At 37.8% G+C, this 26,648-nt stretch overlaps 1 protein-coding gene across 3 annotated transcripts in view; it reads left to right on the top strand.

Moving 5' to 3' along the window:
• The window catches only part of Pkhd1 (PKHD1 ciliary IPT domain containing fibrocystin/polyductin), a 544,477-nt gene that overhangs the window by 506,095 nt on the left and 11,734 nt on the right, over nt 1-26,648 (top strand). For 2 of the 3 annotated variants that reach the window (XM_029477026.2, XM_021159032.3), the window contains exons 64-66: nt 12,271-12,378; nt 21,203-21,361; nt 24,277-24,399. In XM_029477026.2, coding sequence (XP_029332886.1) covers nt 12,271-12,378; nt 21,203-21,361; nt 24,277-24,399 — 390 coding nt within the window. Of the gene's footprint in view, nt 1-12,270; nt 12,379-21,202; nt 21,362-24,276; nt 24,407-26,648 lie in introns of all 3 variants that reach the window. The other variant, XM_085835877.1, reaches the window with a different exon arrangement.

The following is a 26,648-nucleotide window of genomic DNA, read 5'->3' as shown; positions in this document are numbered from 1 at the left end:
CAGACTGACATCTATGTTAGATAACCTCTCTGGAGTAAAATGGGTGAAACACAATGATAGACCATGTGTGAACAGGACAGTAGGGGAAATGTAAAAAGTGTTGACTCAGATTGCCTTTTAGAAGTAGAGTAAAGAAATTTATTTCAAATAAAAGAAACAGATGCCTTTGAAATCTGACCCTAATACAGTGACAGAAGTTTGGTGTCACTTACTGAGATGGGGAATATCATAGTGGAAACACAAAAAAGTAAGTGACCAAATTAAGGGAGAGAATGAGGAGGCAGGAAGAAAGAGAGACTTTTGTATGAGTGGTTTGAATTTTAAAGCAAAGGAGAAAGAGATTTTGGGTCAGTTGTTATGTTTTTTTTTTTTTTTTTTTTTTGTGACAAAGGGGCTTTACTTGTTTCTTTCTTAAATTCATTCTGGAATGTCAATCAAGACATTCAGGATGGGTCTTCCTGCCTCAGTTAAGCTTCTCTGGAAATATTCTGATAGAAACAGGCAGAGCTAAATCTACTCGGTGAGTCTAAATCTAGTGAAGACTAACCATTATACTAATGTTTCATAGTTTAATGGTTCAAAAGAAAATATTCATAAAACAATACTTTCCGAATTTTTACACCTACAACCAAAAACCTTTATTTCAGACAGACCCTCTCAAAAAAAGCCTAAGATATTTGAATTGATAAATTTATATCTGTTGAATTTGTATCCCTGAATCACTTTTTATCAAGACCCAATAATCAGCCAAATCTTCAAACTAAGAGTGTGTATTGTCACTTTTGCATCAGAAATACTTCCCCAAAATTATCTTAGTTGTTGCTGAAAAATAATGGGTAGAGTTTCCATACATACCATTACCATGACAACTCTCGGAAAAGAGTTTACTGAAACTAGCTTAAAGTTTCAGAGGTTCAGTCCATTATCATGTTGGGAAGCATGTCAGCATGCAAGCAGTCATAGTGTTAGAGGAACCAAGACTTCTACATCTTGATCTGAAGGTACGAGAAGGATACTAAGTTCTTTGTACTCTGGCCATAGTGTGAACATTTATGATCTCAAAGTCACCCCCCCACCACCACCACAGTAACATACGTCTGGTAACATGGCCATACCTCCTCCAATAAGGCTATACCTCCTAATAGTTCAGCTCTCTATGGCCAAGGATTCAAACACATGAATCTGTGGAAGTCAATGCCTATTTAAACTACCACACTGGTATTCAACTCATTTGATCTTGTTTAGGCCTCTATGAATTCATGAATATAATTACATAGTCATATCTAGAAAAAATTACAATATTCCTCTTTATCTTCCAGGAATTACCTTCTTTTGTCCTCTGTTTCCATGATAATCTCTTAGCTTTAGAGGGAGTTTAATATAGATGTCTCCATTAGAGATGAGCATTTACAAGCACTTTGTAATTTGCCCAGAATGAGTCTACAGTCAGTCCTATTGACTCTAAAAGGGAGGTTTCTCTGAGTGAAGATGAAAACAGTACAAATTATGAGTATAATTATAAATATTTAGAAGTCTGTTGGTAACAATAACATTTAGCAGCATAATAAAAGATTTCTCTCATAATGCATATGACCTTCACGACCATGGACTTTTGACCAGGTTTGTGCCAGGAATAAATTACTTCACATGCAATAGGCCTCAAAGCCAATCAGAAAGTGCTTGGTTGTCTTCTTTACATTTAAGCCACAATTGCAACAGTCTCTACATCTTGCCAGATAGGTGATTATTGTAGCAAGGGTCTAAATCCATGAATGTCTATTTCTGAGCAGCAGAGATCTGACTATAACTGAATGATGAGACCATATGACCAAAAATATTGTATAGATTGGTTAGATGACATAGAGAAATCAATCTTATATCAATCATGAAAAACTCCTTCCTTGATGGCTAACTTTCATTAGTGCCAGAAGGCTGTACATTATACATTGTCTAGGTGAGAGTGTGGACTAGAGAAACTAACAGCTTCTGGAACAGGCTGAAGCCACAGAGCTTCTGAGGCAGACCCTGTTTCGGGCTCCAGACATCCGGGCACCTTCCCTGCCAGAGGAGAGGTGTCCCCCCTGCCCAGAAGGGCTTTGCTGGAACACCCAGGAGAGCCATCTTGGTTCCCAGATCCCGCCAAGACTAGTCTGCATAGGTAAGAGTGTGGACTAGAGAAGCTAACAGCTTCTGGGAGAGGTGGAAGTCACACAGCTTCTGTGGCAGACCCCATTTCGGGCTCCAGACACCCGGACACCTTCCCTGCCAGAGGAGAGATGTCTGCCCCACCTGGGAAGGCTTTGCTGGAACACCTGGGGAAACCATCTTGGTTCCCAGATCCCTCTAAGACTAGCCTGTGCAGGTGAGAGTGTGGACTACAGAAGCAAACAGCTTCTGGGATAGGCCCTGTTTTGAGCCTTCATCTTCTGCCAGGAAGTAGGTCCGAACACCAGATATCTGTGCACCTTCCCTGCAAGAAGAGAGCTTGCCTGCATACTGTGCTCTAACCACTGAAACTCAGGAGAAAGCTAGTCTCCCAGGTGTGCTGATAGAGGCTAACAGAATCATGAGAGGAACAAGCTCTAACCACAGTAAACTATAACAACTAACTCCAGAGATTACCAGATGGTGAAAGGCAAATGTAAGAATCTTACTAACAGAAACCAAGACCATTCACCATCATCAGAACCTAGCACTCCCACCTCAGCCAGTCCTGGGCACCCCAACACACCCAAAAAGCTAGACCCGGATTTAAAAGCATATCTCATGATGATGGTAGAGGACATCAAGAAGGACTTTAATAACTCACTTAAAGAAAAACAAGAGAACACTGCTAAAGAGTTACAAGTCCTTATAGAAAAACAGGAAAACACAACCAAACAGGTAGAAGTCCTTAAAGAAAAAGAGGAAAACAAATCCAAACATGTGATGGAAATGAACAAAACCATACTAGACCTAAAAAGGGAAGTAGACACAATAAAGAAAACCCAAAGTGAGGCAAAGCTGGAGATAGGAACCCTAGGAAAGAAATCTGGAACCATAGATGTGAGCATCAGCCACAGAATACAAGAGATGGAAGAGAGAATCTCAGGCACAGAAGATTCAATAGAGAACATCGGCACAACAATCAAAGAAAATGCAAAATGCAAAAAGATCCTAACTCAAAACATCTAGTATATCCAGGACACAATGAAAAGACCAAACCTATGGATAATAGGAGTAGATGAGAATGAAGATTTTCAACTTAAAGGGCAAGTAAATATTTTCAGCAAAATTATAGAAGAAAACTTCCCTAATATAAAGAAAGAGATGCCATTGAATATACAAGAAGCCTGCATAACTCCAAATAGATTGGACCAAGAAAGAAATTCCCCCTAACACATAATAAACAGAACAACAAATGCACTAAATAAAGATAGAATATTAAATGTAGTAAGGAAAAAGGTCAAGTAACATATAAAGGCAGGCCTATCAGAATTACACCAGATTTTTCACCAGAGACGATGAAAGCCAGAAGATCCTGAACAGATGTTATACAGACACTAAGAGAACAAAATGCCAGCCCAGGCTACTATACCCAGCCAAACTTTCAATTACCATAGATGGAGAAACCAAAGTATTCCATGACAAAACCAAATTCACACATTATCTTTCCACAAATCCAGCCCTTCAAAGGATAATAACAGAAAAAAAAGAAATACAAGGACAGAAACCACGTCCTAGAAAAAGCAAGAAAGTAATCCTTCAATAAACCTAAAAGAAGACAGCCACAAGAACAGAATGCCAACTCTAACAACAAAAATAATAGGAAGCAACAATTACTTTTCCTTAACATCTCTTAATATCAATGGACTCAATTCCCCAATAAAAAGACATAGACTAACAGACTGGCTACACAAACAGGACCCAACATTTTGCTGCTTACAGGAAACCCATCTCAGGGGAAAAGACAGACACTACCTCAGAATGAATGGCTGGAAAACAATTTTCCAAGCAAATGGTCTGAAGAAACAAGCTGGAGTAGCCATTCTAATATCTAATAAAATCAACTTCCAACCCAACGTTATCAAAAAAGACAAGGAGGGGCACTACATACTTATCAAAGGCAAAATCTTCCAAGAGGAACTCTCAGTTCTGAATATCTATGCTCCAAATGCAAGGGAAGCCACATTCATTAAAGAAACTTTAGTAAAGCTCAAAGCACACATTGGACCTCACACAATAATAGTGGGAGACTTCAACACACCACTTTCATCAATGGACAGATCCTGGAAACAGAAACTAAACAGGGACACAGTGAAACTAACAGAAGTTATGAAACAAATGGATTTAACAGTTATCTACAGAACATTTTATTCTAAAATGAAAGGATATACCTTCTTCTAAGCACCTCATGGTACCTTCTCCAAAATTGACAATATAATTGGTCACAAAACAGGCCTCAACAGATACAAAAATATTGAAATTGTCCCATGCATCCTATCAGATCACCATGGACTAAGACTGATCTTCAATAACAACATAAATAATGGAAAGCCAACATTCAGGTGGAAACTGAACAACACTCTTCTCAATGATACCTTGGAAAAGGAAGGAATAAAGAAAGAAATTAAAGACTTTTTAGAATATAATGAAAATAAAGCCACAACATACCCAAACTTATGGGACACAATGAAAGCATTTCTAAGAGGAAAACTCATAGATCTGAGTGCCTCCAAAAAGAAATTAGAGAGAGCACACACTAGCAGGTTGAGAACACACCTAAAAGCTCTAGAACAAAAGGAAGCAAAAGAGGAGTAGATGGCAGGAAATAATCAAACTCAGGGGCGAAATCAACGAAGTAGATACAAGAAGAACTATCCAAAGAATGAACCAAAGGAGGAGCTGGTTCTTTGAGAAAATCAACAAGATATATAAACCCTTAGCCAGACTCACTAGAGGGCCTAGAGACAGCATCCTAATTAACAAAATCAGAATTGAAAAGGGAGACATAACAATGGATCCTGAAGAAATCCAAAACACGATCAGATCCTTCTACAAAAGGCTATACTCAACAAAACTGGAAAACCTGGATGAAATGGACAAATTTCTAGACAGATACCAGGTAACAAAGTCAAATCAGGATCAGGTAAATGATCTAAACAGTCCTATATCCCCTAAAGAAATAAAAGCAGTCATTAATAGTCTCCCAACCAAAAAAGTCCACGACCACATGGGTTTAGTGCAGAGTTCTATCAGACCTTCAAAGAAGATCTAATTCCAGTTCTTCACAAACTATTCCACAAAATAGAAATGAAAGTATTCTACCCAATTCATTCTATGAAGCCACAATTACTCTGATACCTAAACCACAGAAAGACCCAACAAAGATAGAGAACTTCAGACTAATTTCCCTTATGAATATCAATGCAAAGATACTCAATAAAATTCTCACTATGCAAATCCAAGAACACATTAAAACAATCATCCATCCTGACCAAGTAGGTTTCATTCTAGGGATGCAGGGATTGTTTAATATACGAAAAGCTATCAATGTAATCCTTTATATAAACAAACTCAAGACAAAAAACACATCATCATCTCATTAGATGCAAAGAAAGCAGTTGGAAAAAATCCAACACCCATTCATGATAAAAGTCTTGAAAAGGTCAGGAATTCAAGGCCCATACCTAAACATGATAAAAGCAATCTACAGCAAACCAGTAGCCAACATGAAAGTAAATGGTGAGAAGATGGAAGCAATCCCACTAAAATCAGGGACTAGACAAGGCTGTCCACTTTCTCCCTACCTATTCAATATTGTACTTGAAGTCCTAGTCTGAGCAATTCGACAACAAAAGGAGATCAAGGGGATACAAACTGGAAAGGAAGAAGTCAAAATATCACTTTTTGCAGATGATATGATAGTATATATAAGTGACCCTAAAAATTCCACCATAGAACTCCAAAACCTGATAAACAGCTTCAGTGAAGAAGCTGGATATAAAATTAACTCAAACAAGTCAATGGTCTTTCTCTACACAAAGGAAAAACAGGCTGAGAAAGAATTTAGGGAAACAACACCCTTCACAATAGTCACAAATAATATAAAATACCTTACTCTGACTCTAACTAAGGAAGTGAAATATCTGTATGATAAGAACTTCAAGTCTCTGAAGAAAGAAATGAAGAAGATCTCAGAAGATGGAAAGATCTCCCATGCTCATGGATTGGCAGGATCAATATAGCAAAAATGGCTATCTTGCAAAAAACAATCTACAGATTCAATGCAATCCCCATCAAAATTCCAACTCAATTCTTCAATGAATTAGAAAGGGCAATTTGCAAATTCATCTGGAATAACAAAAAACCTAGAATAGCAAAAACTCTTCTCAAGGATAAAAGAACCTCTGGTGGAATCACTATGCCTGACCTAAATCTGTACTACAGAGCAATTGTAATAAAAACAAACAAACAAACAAACAAAAACAAACAAACAAACAAAAAACGCATGGTACTGGTATAGTGACAGACAAGTTGACCAGTGGAATAGAATTGAAGACCCAGAAATGAACCCACACACCTATGGTCTATTGATCTTTTACATGGTAGCTAAAGCTATCCCGTGGAAAAAAGACAGCATTTTCAACAAATGTTGCTGGCACAACTGGCTGTTATCATATAGAAGAATTCGACTTGATCCATTCTTATCCCTTTGTGCTAATGTCAAATCTAAGTGGATCAAGGAACTCCACATAAAACCACAGACAGTAAAACTTATAGAGGAGAAAGTGGGGAAAAGCCTATAAGATATGAGCACAGGGGTAAAATTCCTTAATAGAACAGCAATGGCTTGTGGTTTAAGATTGAGGATCGACAAATGGGACCTCATAAAATTGCAAAGTTTCTGTAAGACAAAAGACACCATCAATAAGACAAAAAGGCCACCACAGATTGGGAAAGGATCTTTACCTATCCTAAACCACATAGGGGACTAATATCCAAAATATATATAAAGAACTCAAGAAGGTGGACTCCAGAAAATCAAATAACCCGATTAAAAAATGGGTCTCATAGCTAAACAAAGAATTCTCACCTGAGGAATACTGAATGGCTGAGAAGCACCTGAAAAAATGTTCAGGGAAATGCAAATCAAAACATCCCTGAGATTCCACTTCACACCAGTCAGAATGGCTATGATCAAAAATTCAGTTGACAGCAGATGCTGGCAAGTATGTGGAGAAAGAGGAACACTCTTCCATTGTTGGTGGGATTGCAAGTTTGTACAACCACACTGGAAATCAGTCTGGCAGTTCCTCAAAAAAATTGTTCATAGTACTACTGGAAGATCCCACAATACCTCTCCTGGGCATATTTCCAGAAGTTGTTCCCGACCGGTAAAAAGGACACATGCTCCACTATGTTCATAGCAGCCTTATTTATAATAGCCAGAAACTGGAAAGAACCCAGATGTCCCTCCACAGAGGAATGGATACAGAAAATGTGGTACATTTACACAATGGAGTACTACTCAGCTATTAAAAACAATGGATTTATGAAATTCCTAGGCAAATGGATGGACCTGGAGGGCATCATCCTGAGTGAGGTAACACAATCACAAAAGAACTCACACAATATGTATTCACTGATAAGTGGATATTAGCCCAGAAACAGAATACCGAAGATATAAGATACAATTTGCAAAACATATGAAACTCAAGAAGAAGGAAGACCAAAGAGTGGACACTTTGCCCTTTCTTAGAATTGGGAACAAAACACCCATGGAAGGAGTTACAGAGACAAAGTTTGGAGCTGAGACAAAAGGATGGACCATCTAGAGACTGTCATACCTGGGGATCCATCCCATAATCAGTCTCCAAATGCTGACACCATTGCATACAATAGCAAGATTTTGCTGAAAGGACCCTGATATAGCTGTGTTTTGTGAGGCTATGTTGGGGCCTAGCAAATACAGACGTGGAGGCTCATAGTCAGTTATTGGATGGATCACAGAGCCCCCAATGGAGGAAGTAGAGAAAGTAACCAAGGAGCTAAAGGGGTCTGCAACCCTATAGGTGGAACAACAATATGATCTAATCAGGACCCCCTGGAGCTCATGTCTCTAGCTGCATATGTATTGGAAGATGGCCTATTTGCCCATCATTGGAATGAGGCCCATTGCTCTAGCAAACTTTATATGCCTCAGTACAGGGGAACACCAGGGCCAAGAAGTGGCATTGGGTGGGTAGGGGAGTGGGGGGACTTTTGGTATAGCATTGGAAATATAAATGAAGAAAATACCTAATAATAATAATAATAATAATATGTAATAATAATAATGTTATACATTGTCATAACTTGTCATATAACCTATTCTCAAGACAATTTGAAGATAGTTCTTTAACAAATTGATATCTCAAGTTTTTCACCTACTTCATGAGTTAGTCTAAGGTGTTTTTGTTGACTTTGTATTATCTGAACCTTTTTTTCTACAAACACAGAAATGTCTTCACTAGCAAAACAGATGTCATTTGCTCATTTCTCCAATGAGGACATCTCTTGCCCTATCCTACCTATATGTCTACAGTGCATCACATGCCTCTCATAAATATGTAAAATGCTTAAATGGATGGAAGAAGTTTCTTACAGTTGTTCAATACCCATAGAAAATACCCAAGATTCCTGTGGATACTGAAGGTTTTGTTGTTGTCTTTGTTTCTTTTTTCACTTTTTGCCATTTGTCCTTAAATAAAGCAAAGTATAATGTTATTTGAATTAAGTGATGAAGTCTCATTTATACATATTTCATGGTGTTTGTTTGTTTGTTTGTTTGTTTTTATGATTTATGTCAGATCCCAAGGTATTCTAGCATCCCTATCTCATTTAATTTATACCTCTTGTTTTCTTGGTACTCATCATCAACCCCAGAGAACAGAACTAAAACCTTTTGAGGAAGCAATGAACATTGTGTGATTACACCTTCCGTAGCTTCAAAGCCTTAGTGATTAATGCTTATTTTCTTATTAGAGCCATGCATTTTCTCACTATTTCCTTTTTTAGGTGTCCCTCAATGAGTTTTACCTGTAAACATCATTTTATTCATAAGCCTTATCTTTTCAGGCTATCCACAAAATACAATTTTTAAACTATTTTTTTTCTTAAATTATATGACTGTATTGTATGTATGTATGCATATTTGTGTAACACTTGTGTGGCTGGTGCTTGTATGCTGTAAGAGAGTGTGGGATCCCTTGGAACAGGAGTTACAGACAGTTAGGAGATGACATGTGGGATGTCAGTTTAGAACCTGGAGCCTATGGAAAAATAGCCAGTGCTCCTAACTGCTGTATAACTCTTGAATCTCAACAGAATGGATTTTTTTTTTCAGAACACTTAAAGTCTCTGTGTTCCCATCAGCACCTTCACTGTTGTAACTTTATGGGTCCATGAAACTGCATGCATTTTGTGAGAATCTCCTTATAGAATTCTAATGAGAAATAATGATATCCAGTTGTTTTTTTCTTTTCATGTTCAATGTTGTCTACAAAAGATAACTCACATAGCATATGACTAGCAGAGCTTGTCTACCTCTATCTCCTCTAGCACTTACTCACTTCAGGCTTTCTCTTGTATTTCATTCTATGATCATTTTTTGGTATCTTACAATGCTTCATACCTTTCCCATACTGTGTAACTTATCAGCCATACCTCATTCATACTTTCTCTCATGCCTATACTCAGCACCTGGCTTATACTCAATGCCTCCTCCAGGACTATGCCTTATACCACCCTTTAGACTTCTCACTTCACACACTTTTATAAATTCTTTCAAATAATCCTTAGTTTATGTCCTTCACTTATCCTAAGGATGACCCCCACTAACTTGCTTAAAATAATATCATGGTCATAAAATGTGAATGAAGAAGAGAAGACTGTAATTTGGTGAACTCAATACTAAGGATGCCTCATCCAACTAGACTACTTGGATCAATATTACCAATATTGACAGTTTCAGTAATAGAAAGGTAGATGAAAATGCTCACATTTGTGTTTGTGTATGTGTGTGTGATTAAGTAGGATACAAATTATGTATTTTATGATACTCAAATCTCTCTTGATCACACATGAACTGACACATAATACAACGTACCTTTATTTCATATTATTGAAATAGTTCTCCTTAACTTCATAAAGAATGGAAACTCAACCATTTGGAATGGATGAATTAACGTACTCCAGGTAATTACCAGAGGCAGGGGAAATAGCAACTGCAAAATATATTTTCTCTGTATAGTCTAAGCCTTTTATTCTGCATTTAACGGTCTTTGTTTTCTTTTCTTAGGCCCTCAATGAAAAAGATGCCATCACCACAAAGTTAATTCATAAACAAGGGCAATTTCAGGGGGTCTCCTTGGATCCCCTGAAACTCAATTTTAGGTCATAATTGCAGAAACTATTCTATATATATGCTTAAAAATAATTTCCCAGCATTTTTGACATGTCAGCTTGCTAGCATGTATAGCAAGTAGCTAGTTTGTTTGGGGATGTTTGGGGTCCGAGGGTATTTTAGAGACCGTATACTCTGCATACCGAGGTATGATTCCTTGGTGGCTGTATAATCCAGTTGGATTTCAATGCTGGTTTCAGCCTGCCTCCCCATTCCATCCCACATTCTCTCAGCCAGTATCTTCTCTATAGCAGCTTGATCAGGGAGCCTGTCAACCACATTTGTATATTTTATAATAGCCATTCCAAAGATATGATGGACCCTGGAGTAATGTACTGTACTTGGCAGCAAGTGCTTCAGCTTTTGGGCACATATGCTTCAAATCTGAAAATATCATAGATATATATGGGAATCTTTGTGGAGATCTGTAAGGCAAGCTGGTATTTAACGCAAAAGCAAACCCATTTGGCGCTAAAGCACTTTCCATTAGGCAGTTTGACGGCTGTTCTATGAGACAAACTCACAGGGCTCGACGGACACATTTCGATTAAATGCTGCTTTGCATTCTTGCAAAGATGGAAACAATAAGGACGTTTGTCAAAGGAAAAACTGCAGCAAACGATTTCATGTTGAACATCTGTACTCTGCAGTTCATTGTTTGCAAGAGTTTATTGACCATAATTTTGATGCATATAGGTTTTAAAGAGTATAAACTACATTTATCTTGGGCGCCTATCATTTACTTGAGTCTTGGCTTATTTATTTCCATTTTTTTCTGGGCATTTTATTTATTTTGGGATTTTGTAGAGATGGAAGAAAATATGGCTTGTGTAAAGAAACTTTTAGTTAGCTCTGCAAAATTGATGAGGAAAGGCATTGTTTTCACAGAAAGGACTGAGCAATTGAATTGAAAAATGTTAACACTAAATTTCCTAAATCTTTATGATTCTTTTCTGCCTTAGACATCACAAACAAATTCATAAACTTATCACTCTTTGAACTCTTTGTCCTCCATGGGGACATGTTCAGAGTAAAGTGTAACAACCATTAATTTACAAAGTAATTTAAGTGTAGTGGAGTCAAAGGAATTTTATGGTGTAGGGATGGGAACTTAGTTAAGTTGTCCCCTTTAACTGTATACATGGGTTGCTCATTAGAAAATGTAAGCTTTGTGTCTTTTCTTTTAAACATTTCCTTTTAATTCAAAGAAACCAAGGCTCAATCAATGCGTTTTACTAAATCCCTGCATGCTTTCAGTCATGATTTGATGATAGACTGTTGTCATGGTGATGGACTACCTTAATACAGATTCCCTAAAAAGAGAGATTGACCTCCTTGCCTCATTACAGGATTTATTTCTTGTTATACATTCTTTGGATGGTGCGACTCTTTGAACCCAGGATGTTTCATATGCTAAAAGAGCACTCCACTACTCATCTATAAACCCAGCCCCCTCCATAGACTTGTATCAAGACAGAAGCCAAATACATAGTTGTAGTTAGGAATATAAGCTTATAATAAGGTATATCTGTGGCTACAATCTCAGCATAAATTTTATAATTTAACTATAGAATTTAACATAGTTTATAGCACTGTTATATATGTTGAACACAAAGATATCTATGCCGAACAATGTTTAGCATATTATGCTTTCAGTAAATGCTGTTTTATATTTTGCTTTGAGTTATTTGGTTCTAGCATTTGTTTAAGATGAAATGGAAAGAGCCAATGATCTTTGTTATTTCTTCTGAGATATTCGATTCCTTGTCTCCAGAGAAGACTTAAAAGACATTGCTCTAGTTGAAGTAGCTAACATCTACCTTTGGTTTTCTGTTTGTTTACAGGGTGTACCCAGGCAGAAACACGGGATGGCTATGTGACCTTCTCTAGATTGACTGTCTTGATCTCTGGGTCAAACTGGCACTTGGTTTTTACTGTTATATCCCCTCCAGGTAATTTCAGCACAGTATACTTTTATATCTGTATTTTCCCCAAAAGTAACTCTTTTTCTTTGTGATTCGAATAACTCCTTTCATGAATAAGAAGCCATGATAATTTATAGAAGAAGTTTACTTGACTATACTATTGAGTATAAAATTAAAGCACTCCTGTGGAAATTCAGATTCACAGTCTATTTAATTAACAAGACTCTAAATACACATTTTCCCATAGGTGTTACCATTTATTTTATACTCCCTCCTCTTCTTTCATTCCTTCCCTTCCTTTTTCTCTTTCTTTTACATATATGATTTACACTTATTAAAAATCCATGAGACATACACTAGCAAGATTTTGCTGAAAGGACTCAGATATAGCTGTCTCTTGTGAGACTATGCCGGGGCCTGGCAAACACAGGAGTGGATGCTCACAGTCAGGTATTGGATGGATCACAGGGCCCCCAATGGAGGACCTAGGGAAAGTACCCAAGGAGCTAAAGAGATCTGCAACCCTATAGGTGGAACAACATTATGAACTAACCAGTACCCTGGAGCTCTTGACTCTAGCTGCATATGTATCAAAAGATGGCCTAGTCGGCCATCACTGGAAAGAGAGGCCCATTGGACTTGCAAACTTTATATGCCCCAGTACAGGGGAACGCCAGGGCCAAAAAGTGTGAGTGGGTGGGTAGGGGAGTGGGGGCGGGGGGAGGGTATGGGGGACTTTTACGATAGCATTGGAAATGTAAATGAGGAAAATACCTAATAAAAATATTTAAAAAAATCCATGAGACAATTGAGCTGTTGAATATGTTGGACACAAATCTTTCTATCCCATTTCCCTCATGCTTTCTTTATAGAAAAAGTGAAGCAAGACCTGTTAGCAATCGAGAACCTGAAAGCATTGGTAAAAGGCATGTGTAAATTGTGAACCAAGGCAGTCTTCCTTCATAAGCCACTTGAAGATATCTGTTTTCTGATTCATATAATGTGTCTCAGATGAAGATATACAGAAAATACTTGTATAAAAGTAGTTTAAATTGTTTCCCAGGGATCCAGGACAACAGCTATGGTATTTTAGAAAACCTTTCAGCTAAAGTGTAGTGTAGAGGTGTTGTGAAAGCCACTTGTCAAGGAATATAGAAAAAGAAAGACACAGTATTTGAATTACATGTCCACAGATATCATTTATATCAATCACAAATGACAAAAATCATTTGTAAGTTATTAGTATTCTTCAAATTAACAAATCAGGATGCTAAAATTGTAAATATTAGCCTGTATTTGGTAGACACAAAAAACTGTGGAGACTGATACAGGAAGATTGCTAAAGTCCAGGAGCTTGAGAGACAAACTTTGGACAGTATAGTGAGATCTCAATTTCTAAAGTGAAATCTACTGTAGAGGATTTGATAAATCTTGCCTGGAAATGCTTCAGCATAGTGTGAGGAAGAACTTGAACAAATATGCCTCAAGTCCAAGTTTAAAAACATTTTTCTTAACAAAAGATCTATCTTTGGAAATATAAAATTGTTGTCAAGTCGTGGTTTTGTGAGTCAGATACTATTTCTTTTCATCCCTATCAATCTGTCTAAAGATGGACAGCGATTCATGGTCAAACATGCTCATTCTCCAGATGCAGGAATTTTTGCCTTAACCTCAACTTTTTGAACGTATGTTTTTAATGGGTCAGACTTGTTGCATGGGACCCTGACCAAGACACTTGGAAGCTTGGGTAGGAAGGAGCAGAGTCAATAGCATAGACTCCAGGAGTTAGGCAAGTGTCAAAAGCAGACTTGTTAATTTCAGGGACTGGGCAAACCTTTACACATCTCTCCAAGTATCTCATTGTCTCTTAAGTGGTCAGTAGTGGCTTTGTCTCTTTCTCATTGGCTTGCTCCATCACCGGATCATGTGTCAGCAGTCTCTAGCCAGGCCTGGTAGATTCTAGGTTGGCATGGGAAGAAAATAGCAGTGCATGCCTCAACTTTGTGGTTGGGTCTGCTTGGCTAAATTCTTTCTACAGAGACTCACAGGGCCCTGAGTTGTTTGTCCCAGATTGTCTGACATTTTTGATACTTTTGCCCTTTAGTTTTCCAGTGGTTAACTAAGACTCTCCACATGATTCATCAATGGTATTCTAAGGAATAGACTATAAAAACAAATGCAAGAATTGCTGACAAAAGCTTCCAGAACCGCATATGGTCTTGGCATTTATTGGTAGATTACTGTTTTGTTTTTTTTCCCTTCTGAAAAATTGCAGATTTGAAATGCCCTTGAATATTTTCCTTATACTATTCTTAAATACACTTACTAAATATTTGTCAAAACTAGTTCTGTGAGGCCAGGCTCTGCATGAGGAGAGGGTTTTTTTTTTTTTTAATTTTTAAAATTTTTTAATTTTTTACTTTTATATTTTTTGTTATTTGTTTTTTGTCTTTTTGGGTTTTTTAAAGATTTAAATTAGAATATAGAAGCTTAAACAAGTCTATGTCTTTTTATTTGTGAATTGAGTCCATTGATATTCAGAGATAGTAAGTAAAAGTAATTGTTTCTTCCTGTTATTTTTGTTGTTAGAGTTGAGATTCTGTTCTTGTGGCTGTCTTCCTTTAGATTTGTTGAAGTATTACTTTCTTGCTTTTTGAAGGGCATAATTTCTGTCCTTGTGTTTGTATTTTCCCTTTATTATTCTTTGAAGGGGTGGATTTGTGGAAAGATATTTTGTGAATTTGTTTTTTCTTGGAATGCTTTGGTTTCTTCAGCTATGGTAATTGAGAGTTTAGCTGGGTATAGTAGCCTGGGCTGGCATTTGTGTTGTCTTAGGTTCTATATATCATCTGTCCAGCATCTTCGGGCTTTCATAGTCTCTGGTGAGAAGTCTGGTGTAATTCCAATAGGTCTGCCTTTATATGTTGCTTGACCTTTTCTCTTACTGCTTTTAATATTCTGTCTTTATTTAGTGCATTTGTTGTTCTGATTATTATGTGTCGGGAGGAATTTCTTTTCTGGTCCAGTCTATTTGGAGTTCTGTAAGCTTCTTGTATATTCAATGACATCTCTTTCTTTATATTAGGGAAGTTTTCTTTTATAATTTTGTTGAAGATATTTACTGGCCCTTTAAGTTGAAAATCTTCATTCTCATGTATACCTATTATCCTTAGGTTTGGTCTTCTCATTGTATCCTGAATTTCCTGGATGTTTTGGGTAAGGATCTTTTTGCATTTTGCATTTTCCTTTACTGTTGTGTCCATGTTCTCCATGGAATCTTCTGCACCTGAGATTCTCTCTTCTATCTCTTGTTTTCTGTTTTTGATGCTTGAATCTATGGTTTCTGATTTCTTTCCTAGGGTTTCTATCTCCAGAGTTGTCTCCCTTTGAGTTTTCTTCATTGTTTTTATTTCCATTTTTAGACCTTGGATGGTCTTTTTCAATTCCATCACCTGTTTGGTTGTGTTTTCCTGTAATTCTTTAAGGGATTTTTGTGTTTCCTCCTTAAGGTCTTCTACCTGTTTAGCAGTGTTTTACTCTAATTGCTTGAGGGATTTTTTGTGATTCCTCTTTAAGGGCTTCTAACTGTTTAGCAGTGTTCTCCTGTATTTCTTTAAGTGAGTTATTAATGCCCTTCTTAAAATCCTCTACCAGCATCATGAGATATGATTTTAGGTCCAAATCTTGCTTTCCAGGTGTGCTGGGGTATCCAGGACTTGTTGTGGTGGGTGTACTGGTTTCTGAGGATGCCCAGTGGTCTTGGTTTCTGTTAGTATGATTCTTTTATTTACCTTTTGCCATCTGTTAGTCTCTGGTATTAGATGTTCTAGCTGTCTCTGGCTAGAGCTTGTTCCTCCTGTGATTCTTTAGCCTTTGTCAACACTCCTGGGAGACCAATTGTCTCCTGAGTTCCAGTGGTCAGAGCACTCTCTGCAGGCAAGCTCTCCTTTGCAGGGAAGGTGCACAGAAGTCTGGAGCTCAGATCCACTTCCTGATTCCTGGGGTCAGAGCCCTCCCTGGAGGCCTCTCCTCTGGCAGGGAAGGTATCCTGGGGTCTGGGTCTCAGCTCTGTCTCCTGGCTGAGGATGAAGGCCCGAAGGGACCCTGTCCAAGAAGCTCTCTTGCTTCTACCACCCATGTGCTCTCCTGCTTAGACTGGTCTTAGTGATCCCAAGATTCTGGGTGTGCTAGGGCCTTGCCTTTGTCCTTTGACCCTGTTGCTATTATCATAAGACCCTCTGGCTTTTTGGAACTGATGTTGCATTTCACTCACCAGTGATCTCAAGATCCCAGGTATACTAGGGTTCCTAAAGAGTGGAGAGTCTTCTGGGGATCTTGGTGCCCTCTGAAGAGATAGTGCCCAAGATGGTGCAGGGGTGGTGCTGACAAAAAGGAACCCCAGCCACTGGTCAGGCTGGTGTCCTTTGTCCCTGGGAGAAACAGATTTCAAATATTCAGTATACTATTGTCCAGAGTGACAATATTACAAAGCAGCCTTCATGTGTAATTCACATTCGTATTGCATGTTGTGGTGGTTTTTGCTACACTGCCTTTGGCTCCTGGCAGGTCACACACACACACACACACACACACACACACACACACACACACACCTACCTAGGAGCTATTTTTGGATACATGAATGAAACACACACACAAACACACACTCACACACACACACACACACACACATTAGCTTATTTTTAACATGCCTCACTAGCTCAATGGCTGGGCACTTTAAGTCCTCCGCGGCTAGGATGCCCTTCACTCCCATATTCCTGGCATAACACCTTCTAAGTCTACTTCTGTTACCTTTTGTGAAACCCATTGGTCTTTGCTGCCCAAGACGATTCTGGGCAACCTTTTCAGGGGCAGCTTTCCCTTTACTCCTACATTTCAGAAGATCTCCTCTCTGCAGCTTTAAAGATGTTCTGTCTCTCTAGGTCATGGTGATTCTCCTTTCCTCCTCCTGCTTCTTTGCCCATACATCTCCAAGGATCCCTGTCTCCCTTTACCCAGCCATTGGCTGTATGACAATTCTTTATTAGCAATCAAATCCAGCTGGGGGCTGGCTTCCTTTAGATAGCATGCAGGACACTGCAAGCAGGTTTTTTTTTTTGGGGGGGGGGGCACAATTAGCAAGAGAACAACAGATGCTACATTTTATTTGTATGTAAATCAAGGAAAGAACATACAACCATTTTTCCTGTTGATCTTTCTAAGTGAGAAGTTAAAGAGATTTGGTGTGAATGTGAACTATGGGATCCTCTTGAATCATTCCTATGTATTAATAAATCCAACTTTATCACATATGCCCTTTCTCAGATACTATTGGCTGATGATTGGGGCTACAGCTTTGTAAGTCGGACTTTCTAGTTGACCTATCTGCATTTGTCCCTGTGGTCTTGGCTGTGGCTCTTCTCACCACTACCTGAAGCCATGAAGTTCTTAAATGAATCACAAGGAGCCAGAATCTTGCCCTTAGCCTTTACATTTAAAGAACATTTGCCTGTAATAGGAATTTCTTAGGAGGATTCTCTAGAAATCCACATAATTGACTCATCAAGCTTCCATTCTAAAGTTTCATCTTTAGAGAAGTACTATTTGGGCAACCCAGTCTACAATACCTTTTCCCAACAACCCACTCCTAGTAATTTGGTCTTCTACCTTTGCTTTTGCCCCCTGCCCCCAACATTGACCACTATAGTTCATGTGCATTTTTCTCCTTTATCTATAGCTTGTGTGCTAGGTCTCCTCCTGAGTTTCTGAGGGACAGGAATTCTGGTTAGGTGACTATATTTGAGCAATATATCCCCAAGTTATAGAAATATCTAACACAAACAAATATTTGCTTATGGAAGAGCGAATACATGGAGATTACATTTAAGATTTTATTGTTAAAAATGGTTTCATTTTTTAAAATAATTGAAAGCCAGGGTTTCCCCCCCCCCATGTATTTTAGTTTCTACTTGGATGTCTCTGACGTTAACGTCTCAGCCAATGTTGTTGTGGTGGTGGTAATGGTGGTGGTAGTGCTGGTGGTGATGGTGGTGGTGATGGTGGTGTAGTGTTGATGGTGATGGTGGTGGTAGTGGTGGTGGTGATGGTGGTGGTGGTGATGATGATGGTGGTGGTGGTATGTTTTACATAGTCTGTATTCCTGTGACTCACATCACTTCTCAGCGTAGCATCTCCTCTTTACTGCAACCCACTAGGGTCAGAACATTATCTAGAGCATTTTGCCTAAAATTTAATGCCTATAAAAAATTCCCTGTTTTCTAATATTTCACACCAAATGTTTCCTTCTCCTGTTCTTGGTTATGACTGAGTTGGGCCTTTGAACTCTCCTTCAGAACATTTCTTCTTCAGAGTTCTTTCCCTGATCATGTTTATTTTTGTTACTTTTCTCGAATATATTGTGTTCTTATTTTTATAAGTATTTGTCATATGTATGTATTGATTAATTTTCTAGCTCTTAATATCTTAAGTAAGAATGGGAGAGCTAACATCATTGTTATTAATTAAAATGGGAGAAATGGATAAAATTTAAGAATTTTGTATAACTCTTTGAGTACCTGGTAAAATTCATTCCTCTCTCACTGGGAAAATTGATCTTATGCAGATGCTTGTACCAAACAGATATTTGAGGATAATCTAGCTAAACTCAGCTCAGATCCATGCTACATGCTTGCAAATTAGAGCCACGGTATCAGATGCCATTACAAGTAGCTTTGGGAGCCCTGAGGTGAGTTCAGCCCAGAGTCAAGACATCTAATTGTGGATTCCAAACAAATTGTCAGGTTCACCCAAGGAAATCATAGCATGAAAATACATGCTATTTTCTTTGAGTAGAGAAAAATAAAAACCAACTCTGTTTCTTCTGAGAGATTTGTTTTGAATTAGCTACTTGAAAAAAGACCAGCTATGAGTAACAATCAGAAACAAATATTCATTCTGACTTTTATTTTTAATATTTAAAATAATTGAATATGGTAAAGTGTAACTATAAAGCATATTATGTGATAAACTCTGATAGATATCCTCTCAAGTAACTATCTTCATAATTAACATATTCTTCAGAGACTATGGCCATATTTTCTGTACATGTTATTTTTCTAATTTTCTTGAGCTAAATAGGCCATTGGGGGGGGTTTATAACTTTAAAAACATGCACAGATACTTGTAAGCATAAACCAATCAAGATGCAGATAATTATCATTACTCCAGAAAGTTCCTTTCTGATAGTGCAAAAATCTCACCCTCTTACCTACTGGCAAACACCAAAGTATTTTCTGTGTGTTTCCACAGTTTGGTCATCTTTGGAATGTCATGTAAGTGGAACCTACAGAGTCTACCCTGGGGCCATCCGCTTCTCTCAGCGTATTGCATTTGATTTTTTTTCTTTTCTTTTCCTTTTTTTTTGTTTTTGTTTTTGTTTTTGTTTTTTGTTTTTTGTTTTTTTTTTTGAGACAGTGTTTCTCTGTATAGCCCTGGCTGTCCTGGAACTCACTTTGTAGACTAGGCTGGCCTCAAACTCAGAAATCTGCCTGCCTAATTTCAGTTATTAGAGGTTACTGATCACCCACCCCTTACCCATCTTTTCAACATTTTCTTTTTGTGGTTGAGTAGGCAGGCTGTTGATTCTCTAGATAAAACATTTTATTTGCTTATTCTCCTTTCAAAGGATATTTGGCTATATTCTGAGTTTGGACAGTTAGGAATAACACTACCATAAACACTTGTATCTAGTTCTTTTAAATGTTCCTAAACAAATTCTTTTTGCACCTTTTTTTTTTATACACATTAATGAGATAAGAAGCAAAATATTAACTTAAAAAAGTGTGGTTTCAGATAATTCTCAGATGTTCTCTCTCTGTGTAAGAAGTCCTCACTTGCCCAACCCCCAATCCACTCCTCCCCACTCCCCAAACCCCCAGACCCTGGAGACCAAGCAGCAGTGTCTTCAGCAACTCCACAGTTTTCCTGGTAGCAATTCACTTAACTTTGGGAAATCTGTTAGCACCATATTGGCAGACCACGAGGCCCTGGTGTGATGAACACTTTAAGTAAGTCCAGCAAACTTCAATTTTTATATTTGTTCATTTGTTTGGTTATATAGAGAACTGTCTGATCTGGGCTGGATAGATGGCTCAGTCATCAAGACTACTTGCTGTTCATTTAGTTGTGTTCCCAGTACCTGTGTCAGGGAACTTACAATTACCAGTAATTTCTGGTACAGAGTATCTGGTGCCCTATTCTAAGCTTCTGCTAGTACCCCCACACAAGTGCTCACACAAATAAGTACATATACATATGTACACAATAGACATGCACACACACACACACATACACACACACACACACACACACACACACACTAAATCTTTTAAAGTACTATCAATACCCTGTGTGCTTTGGAGTGGAAGTTGTTACCTTGTGGGCTATAAGCAGGCTTCCATAGTTTAACTTTTTTTTTTTTTAATTTGTGAAGATTTTTGCCTCAAATGACTACTTGTCCAGGTGAGTAGTTCCAGACATTCTGGAGAGGAGATCATGTTTTCTCATAAGTAGACAATGAGAGAGGATGAAGTTAAAATTTTGCAGTGATGGACAAAGTTAGTCTGAGCATCAAATGAAGAATTTAGAAGGATTTCTCATCATGATGGACAAAGCTAAAACAAAAAGTTTTTACTACTTATTGTCATCTTGCACTTCTTCCATAACATGAAAATTGAATTTATTATTGATTCATTTGCTTAGTAACTTCAAAAAAAGCTTTTCACATGCCTGCTCTGAGCTATATATTGATATCTTAATGTGCTATTGAAACTTGTTTCTTCTTCCCAAACAGGTACTAATTTTACAGCTCGATCCAGAACCTTTGTTGTCTTGCCCGTGGCCAGCAAGGAGAGATCAACTATCATCTTGGCCTTGTCCCTGTGCTCAGTGGCATCATGGGTGGCTCTGAGCTGTCTTGTTTGCTGCTGGTTTAAGAAAAGCAAAACCAGAAGTAGGTGGCTTAAGGGAGGATGTTGATGAAAATGTCTGAAGTAATCATGTATAATAAATATATTCATGATTTTCATGTCTTCAAAGAGAAATGCTATGATTGTGATTTATACAACTCCATGACACCACCCCATTTCAATAAATAAAGGCAGGAATTATCTAATCTTTAATATTAACAAAAATAATAAATGCTCACACTGACTGCATACTCAGTATTGACCAGGTTCTAAGTGCATTAGATAAATAAGTTTATTAATGCCTTGAACAACTTAACGATGAGAGATAGTGATGATTATTCTGCAGTGTAGGTGTTACATGGCGATGTCCAGTAAGAGTAACATGAGTACTGTTACCCACCATTGGAAATCCATGCAGTGTGTCTCCAAAGCCTACTCTTTGATGAGGTGGGGCCCATCTATAACCCTACTTCTCACACACTGAGGTGGAGAAAGGATGATCAGATGTTCAAGATTATACTTGGTAAAATCCTTGAGAGTCTGTTTTGGGTACTTAACTTAGAGATGCAAAGGGAGGAAACACATATGCAAACTCCCTGGAGGGAGAAAAGCAAGTTTGGATATTTTTCCTTATCAGTGAATAGTTCCAAATGATCATGTACTTCCTCAATCCTGTTCCCAGAAGCAGAATTTAGGCAATAACATGCACTCTGAAGGGGAGTCTCTAATGGGACTTCTTATCCTTCTCCTTTGGTTTTAGGGATGAAATAAGAAAAAAGCTGCAGATTTGTCATTAAAAATATTCTTCTTGAAGCTAGAGAAAGCACCCAAGGAGCTGAAGAGTTCTGCAACCCTATAGGTGGAAAAACAATATGAACTAACCAGTACCCCCAGAGCTCGTGTCTTTAGCTGCATATGTAGCAGAAGATGGGCTAGTTGACCATCACTGGGAAGAGAGGCCCCTTGGTATTGAAAACTTTATATGCCCAAGTACAGGGGAATGGCAGGGCCAAGAATTGGGAGTGGGTGGGTAGGGGAGCAGGGTGGGGGGAAGGTATAGGCGATTTTTGGGATAGCATTTGAAATGTATATAAAGAAAATATCTAATAAAAATATATTCTCCTTATACCCAAATCTCACACCATGGAGTTTGAGTATACTGAAGAACCACCGGTGGTAGTAGGAGCCAGCATAAAACTACAGCCTTAAGAGATGACTACCTAAAAGGTGCCCCAGTGAGTGAATGGATAAGATGCAAATACAGGAAATACAGGAACTACATACAATAGATGGAAACTTTCCTAACTACTTGGATGTTCACTGTGCTTGGATTTTCAAGGGTTATTTGCATCTGAACAGCATTAATCCTTGAGATCTTATCTCTCTACCCATCATGGTGACCTCAGGAGTAGATAAGCTACAAATAAAATCTTTCCCCTTCATTCATATATATATATGTATGTATGGATAGATAGATAGATAGATAGATAGATAGATAGATAGATAGATAGATAGATAGATAGATAGATCTGAAAGGAGTTCTGAACTGGGTTGCCTATAATGTGTCAAATTTCAGTTTCTATACTGTTTACATGTTTAAATCTGAGGTTCTTTCTACATTCTGTTTGTATGTATCTACAGTATATGTGTATATGTGAGTGTGTTTGTGTATACATGAGTGTATAGGTTTATATGTGTGTGTGTATGCTTGTGTCTGTGTTTTGTGATGTATGAGTATGTTTGTGTGTATATTTTTATGTGCATGTGTCTCCTTTTATGTTTTTGGATATCTGTGTTTACACATCTACGTGTATTTGTGTGTGTCGGTGTATATATGTTGTGTGTATATATTTGTTTATGGTACTTTCCGATTCCTAAGTAGATTATCAAAATCTTTTATGTCATATGATCTTCTGGATTAAGTTACATAATTCTGACTTTTAATTTAATGCCTAATTCCACTAGCATTTCACAGGCCACGCGTGAAACCTTTTAAATCTCATTTCTTTTGGATGTGCCCTCAGTTCTAAGAGTAGATTCTTCCTACAGTTATAACCATGAAGGTTGTCTGTCTTGGTCCCTTACTGTTCTCTAAAGCTGTCAGTATCTGTGGATTCATTTCTCTGATTTTTCATTGACACATCAGAATTTTCACCCACTGTTAATCTGTTTGGTCATTGGTTAGAACACCCCTGAGAGGCCCATGATTGAAGCGCTGCTGCACAAGATGGCACTGTTAGGAGGGTAGATCCTTCAACTTTATGATAGTAAAATACAACATTGACATTTGCAACGTTCAGTTTTGAGGGCCATATAATCTATTTTTTTTAATGTCAAAAAAAAGTTGGCTCATGACGTCTTGAGTGGACTTATGACTTTGTGTTGGGTTGTGTCTGTAACTGTCCTTAGCTATGTGTGGTCACATTCTCATGCTCCTTATAAATCTCTTAGAAGGTTTCTTTGAATATTTATTGTTTACTTCAAATTAAAAGCTTTAATAGCTTTTGTTGTACTAACTGGTCTTGTCCAATTGAAATATAACATAAGCAATACTAGTTGACACCCAATAAGTGTAATGATTTTCTAATTGGTCTCTATCCTAAATATCCAACATATTATTTTGTTGTATAGTAAATATAAAATAAGTGGATATCATGTTTTTCCCCAAATCTGGTGTGTATTTTCTATTTACCATACATTTCAACTAAAACTAGGTATATCTCAAGCATTCCAAATCAGCATGTGGATGCGAATGTATCAGATTATACCAAAAAGTTAGTGATCAGTGTGTATTTTTTTATACCATTTCTTAATCTTTAGACACACTATACACATTCTGTTAAATATTACAATTGTGACTGAAGGAGAAATGCCTTTACATTTAGGTCTTTGTCATTTTTTTAAAGTCTTTTAATCTGACAAAAAAGAAAAAGGGCACTTGGTTTTGTCATCATTACAGAAATAAAACCAGAAGACATATCTGAATCCCAGGCTAAGGAAGAAAAGAAGAATACCCATAATTCCTCCAAACCCAGAGGACTACAAGTAAAGACAGCAAAAGAGAACACTTTGATGGGAGAAGGTAAGGGGTAAGCAATGAAGACCTCTGTGGGTTAATGGTGGCTCTCTTTTCTCTGATGTTAGGTTAGGTAGTGGTTCAGTTCCAGCCCCTTCTTTGTTTTTGTTTGTTTGTTGTTTTCTTTTTTTCATTATTTTTTCTTCATTAAGTAAAACCCCAGAGCAGGAAGACACAGGACTCTCTGATTCACCCAGCTAGTAGCCAGTTATTTGAACTGACATTTATATATCTTTTCTTAGAAAAAGATTATTGGTTTCACATTTGAGTTTGTTTAACAGAGAAAAGGGGGAAAGCCAGTGGATAGAGGATAGGCATATAATCTTTCCCTTAGCTGTTGCAAAGCTGCCAATTTGGCAACATTATTGAGTTTGGAAAAGCAGAGGGTGTAGTTGCCAAATGCCTGCTGTGCAAATTAGATTTTAGGGTAGAACCCTTAAGATCTGAGGCAGTATTGCTCAACCCTGCCTTGTTGTTTCCTGGGACTATTAGCAGCATGAATCATTTGCTGTGCTGTGGTATGTGTTCCTGTTTCGTTCACAGTACTTTATCATCAAAATCAATGCAAAGCAAGAAAGCTAAGGCTGTGCCTTAAACGAGTGTCTGGCTTTTCGCCTACTTAAGGGTGCACATTAGGAATGCAATGACCAGAGCACATGGGTTTGCCAAGCATGGATAGTGTGTATAAAAAATATTCACATAATTTCCATGACTCTGAAACATTTTAAAAATATGTTCTAAGTAGAATAACAATTCTAGTTCTCCTAATATGTGTCAAATAGCATATTTTCTAGTAGAAAAGGAGAAATGGATTTAGTGGTTCTGAGTTAAGATTTAACTGAAATCTGCCAGTCAGAAATTATAGTTGAATGAGATTTTTGGTTGTGTGCATGCAATTGAGTGTATTTGTGTGTGACCATGTGTGTGTTTACACACACACACACACACACACACACACACATACATATATGTGTGTGTGTATTTGACTGTGCCGTTTCCCAAAGAAGAAATACAATTTTTATTTTTTTCAAAATTATCCAGCCTCACTCTATACTAAATAATAATAATAAAAATGACGATGATGATGATGATGATGATGGGGTAGTAGTAAAATGAGGATATGCTAATACTCAAAAATAGAATGAGAAAAAGAGACCCAAGAATTCTTCGGAGATTCCACATCAAGCCATTTGGATCTTGGGGTTTTATCCACCTCTTAAAAGGAAAGCTTCTTGTCCTCTATTGCACACAGATTCAGGGTGTATTTGAAATTGCCTTCTGATCCCAGCAGCTCATCTTCAGCTACATTCTTCAGCCACTGACTGGGGGGAAGCCGGGCTTGCACCTAACCTAATATGGTTATCTACATGGCTCACAGTCTCCTTGCTTAAATTAATGTTATTAAGTGCTCCACAATTACTGGGTTTTATGGAGTAGTTTATTAATAAATTATCAGGAACAAGACAAGAAATGGGGCTTCTGGGGACCAGTTTAGACTGAGAGATGGAAACATCAAAGAGGCCATTTTATTAGGACATCCATGTTAAAAATAGATGTGCTATCTGAGCCCTCTCAGAGGATCATGCTAGATTTGTTTCCTTATCTTCCAAGCTTTGTCTGGATCTAAAAAACATCTTTTCCAAAAACGCCTAATTATTAAAATGCTTTAAATAAGTTTGGGTTTGTTCCACTGTTTACATGACATTTTAGTTTTCCGTTTCCGTCTGTGTTTTCAAATTTTTGGCATTTACTACTAACAGAGTTGGCTTTCCTGCTTGCCAGTGTCTTCCTTCCCTATGGATTCCTTCAGAGACAGAGATGATTTAGAAAGATGGGCTGAGTCTTACTCCTAAATTTAGATACTAAGCTCATTATGTCATGGATGCAAGAGTGGAAGAAAGGAGAGAAGTGTAGAGAAAGGGCCCTTACAACACACCGCTGCCAAGGGTTTCGACACGCTGACGCCATCTTTCCAGTTCCTATATAATGCTTCTCTTCTATGCCTCAGATTTAACAAATCCTCCTTGTCAGATGGGTGAGCAGGAGGATGTGACAGTTGCAGCCATGGAACCATGGAGTCGGACAGACTGGGTTTACTTCTGAATGCCTCCTTTGACAAACTTTCTATTCTCTAGCTTCACAACTAACCTCCCCATGCCTTTTGGTTTCCAAACTGGTAGAACTGACATAGTAATAATAATAATCACAGTTAGGGTTGTTGCACAAATTGTGTATTAGTTAAGAAAATTAATATC

Source organism: Mus caroli, unplaced genomic scaffold (genome assembly GCF_978045245.1).
Source record: "Mus caroli unplaced genomic scaffold, Mus_caroli_1 scaffold_1, whole genome shotgun sequence".
Classification (NCBI taxonomy): Eukaryota; Metazoa; Chordata; class Mammalia; order Rodentia; family Muridae; genus Mus; species Mus caroli.
Note: the sequence above shows the minus strand (reverse complement) of the source record. Positions and strands in the feature narration are given on the sequence as shown.